The 6,722-nt window shown below is 43.5% G+C and overlaps 1 protein-coding gene across 2 annotated transcripts; it reads left to right on the top strand.

Moving 5' to 3' along the window:
* The first annotated feature begins 875 nt into the window (after positions 1 to 875).
* On the top strand, positions 876 to 5,265 carry LOC123187283 (putative F-box/FBD/LRR-repeat protein At4g13965). Of its 2 annotated transcripts, XM_044599097.1 has the most exons (4): positions 879 to 1,189; positions 1,266 to 2,263; positions 2,348 to 2,467; positions 4,776 to 5,265. In XM_044599097.1, the coding sequence occupies exons 2-4, from the start codon at positions 1,454 to 1,456 to the stop codon at positions 5,127 to 5,129; spliced, it is 1,284 nt and encodes a 427-aa protein (XP_044455032.1). In that variant the 5' UTR covers positions 879 to 1,189; positions 1,266 to 1,453; the 3' UTR covers positions 5,130 to 5,265. The 2 variants fall into 2 exon arrangements, with proteins under 2 accessions (XP_044455031.1, XP_044455032.1); XM_044599096.1 differs by having other exon boundaries at positions 876 to 2,263.
* The last annotated feature ends 1,457 nt before the right edge of the window (positions 5,266 to 6,722 follow it).

The following is a 6,722-nucleotide window of genomic DNA, read 5'->3' as shown; positions in this document are numbered from 1 at the left end:
TTGAATGACATCAATGTTGTCAACCGGTCACCACTGATGAATAAGATTGCAAACGGTGAGTTGCCACCGGTGCAGTTTGTAGCAAATGACCGTACGTACAACTATAGCTATTATCTAGTGGATGACATCTATCCAAAGTGGCAAACCTTCGTGAAGCCGTTGAAAAAGCCGGAAGGTAAGAAATATCTTGACTTCCACAATGCTCATGCGGCGGCTAGAAAAGATGTGGAGAGAGCATTTGGGATTTTGCAAGCCCAATTTGCTATTGTGAGAGGATCGGCTAGATTTTGGGATCAAAAAATGCTTTGGTACATCATGCACGCTTGTGTGATCATGCACAACATGATCATTGAGAATGAGCGTGGCCAAGATTTAGACTACTTACAGTATGAGCTTTTGTGAAATCCCGTGCGAGTGCGACGGAAGGCTGAAAGGGTAGCCCGTTTTATTGCCTGCTATCATGCCATTCGGCGTCAATCAACGTACAATGAACTTCAGAATGATTTGATTGAAGAGTGGTGGGCATGGCATGGACGACAAAGAGCATGATGATATCTGCATTCGACATTGTATTGTTCATGAACTATTTGTTGTGTTTATTGCATTTGTTGTACTGAATGATAAACTATTTGTTTGAGTTGTAATGATAACGAAATTGAACTATTTATTGTTGATTTATTTTGTTTGTTTGATCATTTTTGCTATGTATATGTGGTTTGTGCGGCGCGCGCTGTATTTTTGCGCTCTACTGGAGCGGCGCGCGCGCTGCATTATAGCGCGGCTGCTGAAGCCAGCGCAGGCGGGCGTGCCAAACCAGTCGAAGCGCGCGCGGCAAACAGGTTTTTTGCGCGCGACGCATAGCGCGGCTGTTGGAGATGCTCTAAGGCAAGGAGATCTAACCCGACTCCTCCGCCGCTCCCCCACCTCTGCGCCCCTTTCGTCACCACCTTCACTTGGCCGGCCTTTTCGAGGTCGCATCCCCCAACCCACACTCTGTCTTTAGATCTACACGGAGACGTATCGGCGGCGGCTTCTGACCTGAAGCCGAAGCCGAAGCCGAAGCCGCGTCTCCGACGACGGAGGCGGCGGATCTGGTGTTCCAGTGATTGCATCGGCGGAGTAGCGGAGGCGTTGAGGTGGCTGCTGCTGCGGATGCCCTCCCTGGAGTTGGATCCGTGTCTTTTAATTGGTATGAGCTATCACTTCCAAGAATGATATGTAGCGGTGGACGGAGCGGATACGGTTTCTAATCCGAAGTATTCCAGGATTGGAGCAGTAGCCGGACTATATTATACTGTATATAGCAGTAATAAAAAGGCAGTCAGCCTTTGTTCGATTTCTTGGATTTTCACCGTTTCATCAAGATCGAACCGCGTCCACAACGATCCAAGGCAGAATTAGATCTGTTTTGTTCCCCCTGCCTGACACCCCAACCCCTTTGGGGCCAACGACGATGGAGGCAGAGGAGGGTGACCGCATTAGCCTTCTCCCTGACTGCCTGCTGGGCAACATCGTCTCCCTCCTCCCTGTCAAGAACGCAGCCTGCACCATGGTTCTCTCCCGCCGCTGGCGACGCATCTGGCCGTCGGTGCCGCTCGACCTAGACCTTGACGGCAGCAATAGGAATCTTGGCTCTGACGGCCAGTCAATCTTGCGCATCCTTTCCTCCCACAGCGATGGGCCTATCCACCGCTTCCACGCCACCATCTCCGCGCACAAGGCCACCTCCAGCTGGCTGCAAATCCTATCCAACCAGCGCATCAACGACAGCCTCGTGCTCAAGTTCGTGCCGCATGCCGCGCACCCGCCGCTCCCTCGCGACCTCCTAAGGTTCAGTGCTAATGTTCTCCGACATTTGGAATTGCATTGCTGTTGCCTTGACCCTCAACTTGGAGTAACCCTGCCTTTGCATAGCCTGCATTATCTACACTTGTCCAATGTGGTGATTCCCGAGACATCGTTGCACTCTATGATCGCCGGCTGTCTAGCCCTGCGGAAGCTACAGCTCTTCAGAGTCCATAACCTTCGCCGCCTCGTCCCTTGCTCACGTAATCTCGTCGAGGTGTACATCAGGCCACACGTCCCACTTGAAAAGGTCTCTTTCAGCGGAACACCTAATCTTGAAAGCATTGTGCTCTTATATGCGGACATATGGCGGCTATGTCCCGACATCTTTGTAAAAGATGCCCTTCCTCCTAAGGTCCGGAAGGTTGCTCTCACACTTCCAATGCTGCACTCGCCCAACTTTGTGATTACGCCTAAGGTATAGATACCTACATGCTTAGCTTTGATTTGTGGGGTTCCATGTGTATATAAACTTCATGCAAGTGTTCTTTTTTTTATGCAGATGTCAGTATCCATCATTACAACACTGATCCTCAACATGAAATTTAGTGATGGTGAAGAACTGAGGAAGGCTACCAACATGTTAAGCTTGTTCCCCTGTTTGCAAGTTCTTCAGATTTGGGTATGCAATGCCCTTCTCAAGTTTCGGCGTCTATTTTTCTAGACTAAAAGAGCCTGGCTTAAATCATTTGCCAAATTCTCTCTGTGTATTTACCAACATATTAAGTTTTCCTTAAATCACCACTAGACATTTTGTTTTCATTTATTTGCATGTTTGTCTCGAAAATCTATTTTCTATCTGGGCAAAGTATACTGCTCCATAATCGGTATCTAGGTTTACTGAAATCACCACTAGATATTTTGTTTTCATTCTAAGTTTGGAGAACTAACTGTAGATCTGATCATTTGATTGCTGTAGGCAAGTTTTAGAGGGGCCCCTTACTAATATTAGTTGGCAAGTACGGCATCAGAGTTTAGCTCAAATATGTCTTAAAATGCTAGGTAAACTTAATATGCATGGTGCACAAGCTCGCGATAGGATTTTTCCTTCCTTTATCTTTCACACACATTACATTCCTGTGTTCACTTCCTTTCTTTTTTTAAAATCCATTTTTCTGATATTTTTGGAAAGAAAATTCAGTGCACAAGTGGTCTGTTGAAACTACTTAACCTTATCAGTTTTGCTATGACCATAAACGGACAAACATAACCGTTTATTTTTTTACAAATTCGTATTTTCTTAGCGTGCTTTGCGATGGGAGAAAAAAAGTTATAATCTTCAATGGCCATGACCACATTTCGCTACATCACTGAGATACACTATCACTCTCATTTTTGCGAAATTGCGAACAATTTTGAAAATCCTGAACATTTTTTTTAAACTCGTGAACATATCTGAAATTGTGAGAATTGTTCAAATTCTTGAACATTTTTACAGAATCATGAACATTTTTTGAATTCATGAACATTTTATACTATTTGCAAAATAGAAAAAAATTATGAACATTTTTCTTGAAGGGGCGAACATTTCTAGAATCAATGAACATTATTTTGGAAGTTAGTGGAACAATTTTTGTAATTCACAAACATTTTTTTGATTTATCGAACATTTTTTGAATCAATAAACTATTTTGCAAGTCATGAACAGTTTGTTAATTTTTAGGATATTTTTCAATTCGTGAACATTTTTTGAAATTCAAAATTTTGTTCAATTTCATTAATATTTTTTAATACGTGAACTTAAAAAAAATCATGAACATTTTTTTCCAAAATTGCGAACATTTTTTTGAATATGCAATTTTAAAAAAAATTTCCCAAACATCTTCTGAATTGACAAAACATTTATTCTAAATTCACATTTCTTTTCATTTTTGGAACTTTTTAAAGTCCGAAATTATTTAAAGTAGAAAGAAGAAAGACGAAAAAGGAAAACGACAAAAAAATTAAATAACAGGCTGCTCAGACATGGACCGGCCCATGCAGGGATTCCCTGTGTGAAACATTTTTTATCACTTATAAGTGACATTGGTGGGTAATATATTGCAACTTTTGGGTCAATTTCGATGACGTACCGCCAGAAGCAATAGCCGCTTTATTATTAGTTAGAGAGTTAAGATTACAAATTGTTTTTTTACCAGGATTGTTCGCCACAAATGTGCTATTTTCTTGAAATATTACTCCTTTCCCATTATCTAAGGCGTGTAAGATTTTGGCACGGAAATTAGAGCATGGCTGGTTGTTACTCAGGCGCATGGTTATTAACGATTCCTCCATGATATCCTACCAGACGTGGTTGACTGATCCATGAAAACAGTAGATGGCCAGGTCCATCTAGCGCACCAAGCGCTAGTTCTAACTGGAACCCATGATTAGTGATCATTTCCGACTAGTCGTAAGAGAGAAACTAGTGTGGGCTAAGAGCTAGCAAATACAAAACCAACAATATGCTTTTTGTATCATATATAATTATTTTGTTAGTTTTGTTGATGGTCAAAGTTCGAACCAAAATACAAGGGGGCCTAGCTAATAAACCCGGATGGAGGTAGTAACACGCCTTACATCTTGGGATTTTCTGGAAAAGCTTAGGCTCCTATAGTTTTGGGAAGGAGGGAGTAAATTAAAGAGTGCTTTAGTGCGAACTGAAAATCTGTTACAAGGGTTGTTCCACTGACTGATTTTTGGCTGGGTAATTGTTGATTTTGGAGTTACCTTGTTTATAGGACAAAAAATATATGGTTCTAAGGCTTTACAGCTGTAATGTCATGCCGTTCCAAATTTTTAGCTGGTTACCTAAGTTAAACTGGCATCTAGAATATGAATGTTTTCTACTTATTACTGTTAGTTGGTTCATTGTAGCATATAAATTTTTACCTCATTTTTTTATTAGATTTTAGAATAGCTTAATTGATCATTTGTCTTAATGGTCACAGTGCCTCGCCTTTGAATGGACGGATAAACATGCGTTTGGACAGTGGCAACCAGCAGCTGATACAATTATCTGCCTAAACGAGCATCTCAAATATGTGGAACTTCATGGGTATTATGGAACTATAGGGGAGGTGCAATTTGCAAGTTTCCTTATGGCTGGAGCAAAAGCTCTGAGGGCCATGCAAATATTGCACGGTAGTAAATTGAGGGATGAGCGTATCAACACCATGAAAAGTTTAATACTGAAAGGTGGCAAAGCTTCGTCAGAAGCTCAACTTAGCTTTGCATGGAGGAGCGACATACCTACTGTTCGACAGGACCTTGATAGTTACCTGCGCCAAGTTCGTATTATTTGATTGCAGGAATTGTATTCCATACTTTACAGTCTAAACTAGTTAATTGCACGTATGTTTCAATTAATTCAGTCATGTTATACACAATAACAATTTTGAAGTGTTTCAGTTCATATTGAAGGAAAAGGATGGTTAATGATGAGACCTGGCCTCGTGCCAGTATTTGCAGAGAATGGCATATCAATGTCGGCGTCGTATCTTATGAACCCGCACAGTACATCCGGGTGTCTCTACTGTGCATAGATAGATTCACTCGTTATATGCATGTTACTAGGCTTAGTTGCTGCACACACACATGCTGCGGACTTGACCTGTTGCTGCCAAAACCGACGGCTGTTTTCTTTAATTTGTCTGGGTTTAGCTGCATGTATATATGATGTGATTGGTTGGCGGTGATTTACGCAGAGCAATGAATTGCCCTAGAGTGCTACTGCAATTTCAAGGCATGGCTGGCAGGAACCATAGCTGTGCTTGCCTTTCTCATGTAAGCCTTCTTCTCTGCTCATCTCCTCTGGTTTCACTTTCACGGACTGTTGCGCGCTGCCTTTTTGTTCGAATGCCCAGCCCATGTTCTCGATCAACTCAAGGGTGATAGTGTCTGCTGTAAGGATCGGACATTCGTAGTTAATCGATGAATAAACCACGTTATTATAAAACCGATTGTGCCCAACCGCCTTGACTTCTGGTTTATCTGACTGTTGGCTCACCGTAATGTTCTTGAGACCGCACTGTTTTGCTGTAACTCTCAACATTGCAAAAGCAAGAGGGACTTTAAATGGTTATTCACATCACTTTTTCATGTAACTTGAATACCCATACGTCCTATTGGGAGTAAATTACACGCACGGTCCTGGAACTCGTCGGCCTGCTCCAAAACAGTCCTGTGACTTGTGGATCGCTCCGAAACGGTCCTCATACTTGCCAGACAGTCGGATTCCAGTCGCACGTGCGTGTAGCCTCGAAGCTTCGCGAAGATGACGCCTGCGCGTAAGGAGAGCACTTCAGCAATGAAAGGATCCGTGACCCCAAGATGGGGTTTGCACCATGCGCCCAGGAATGTCGAGGAAGAGCGGGCTACTCCCCCCATGTCGGCATTGCTAGCATCGCGGTGTATTGCAACATCAGTGTTGAGTGTTGATCTTTACAAGGTTTCCTTCAGGGGGCCGCCAACCATGACCCGGCAGCGGTATGAAGCTCTGTCGGGGAATGTCCAGCAATGCCAGGTCCTCACGAATACGCCGAACCGAGGTAGCTGGATCAATGATCTCCTGATCATGAGTCCTTCTGTTGTGAGACACCCAGATAGCCCACATGATAGTAATGATTGTGGCACGATCCTTGTCTGTGAATTGCATATCACAAAGTATATCACGTGCCCCAAGTGCTGGGATGAAGCCGTGGCAAATTAATCTCCAAAACAGTCCCGTGACTTGTGGATCGCTCCAAAACGGTCCTCATACTTGCCATTATGCTACACATACGGTCCTGCATACGTTTCAGCATACGCTAGGCGCAGAGACGGGTGCCACGTCATCCTCGCAAGCGGGTCCAGCCGGACCGCTTAAATCAGATCGTGGCTGCTCGGGAAAGTCAAAT

This window comes from Triticum aestivum, chromosome 2A (genome assembly GCF_018294505.1).
Source record: "Triticum aestivum cultivar Chinese Spring chromosome 2A, IWGSC CS RefSeq v2.1, whole genome shotgun sequence".
Classification (NCBI taxonomy): domain Eukaryota; kingdom Viridiplantae; phylum Streptophyta; class Magnoliopsida; order Poales; family Poaceae; genus Triticum; species Triticum aestivum.
Note: the sequence above shows the minus strand (reverse complement) of the source record. Positions and strands in the feature narration are given on the sequence as shown.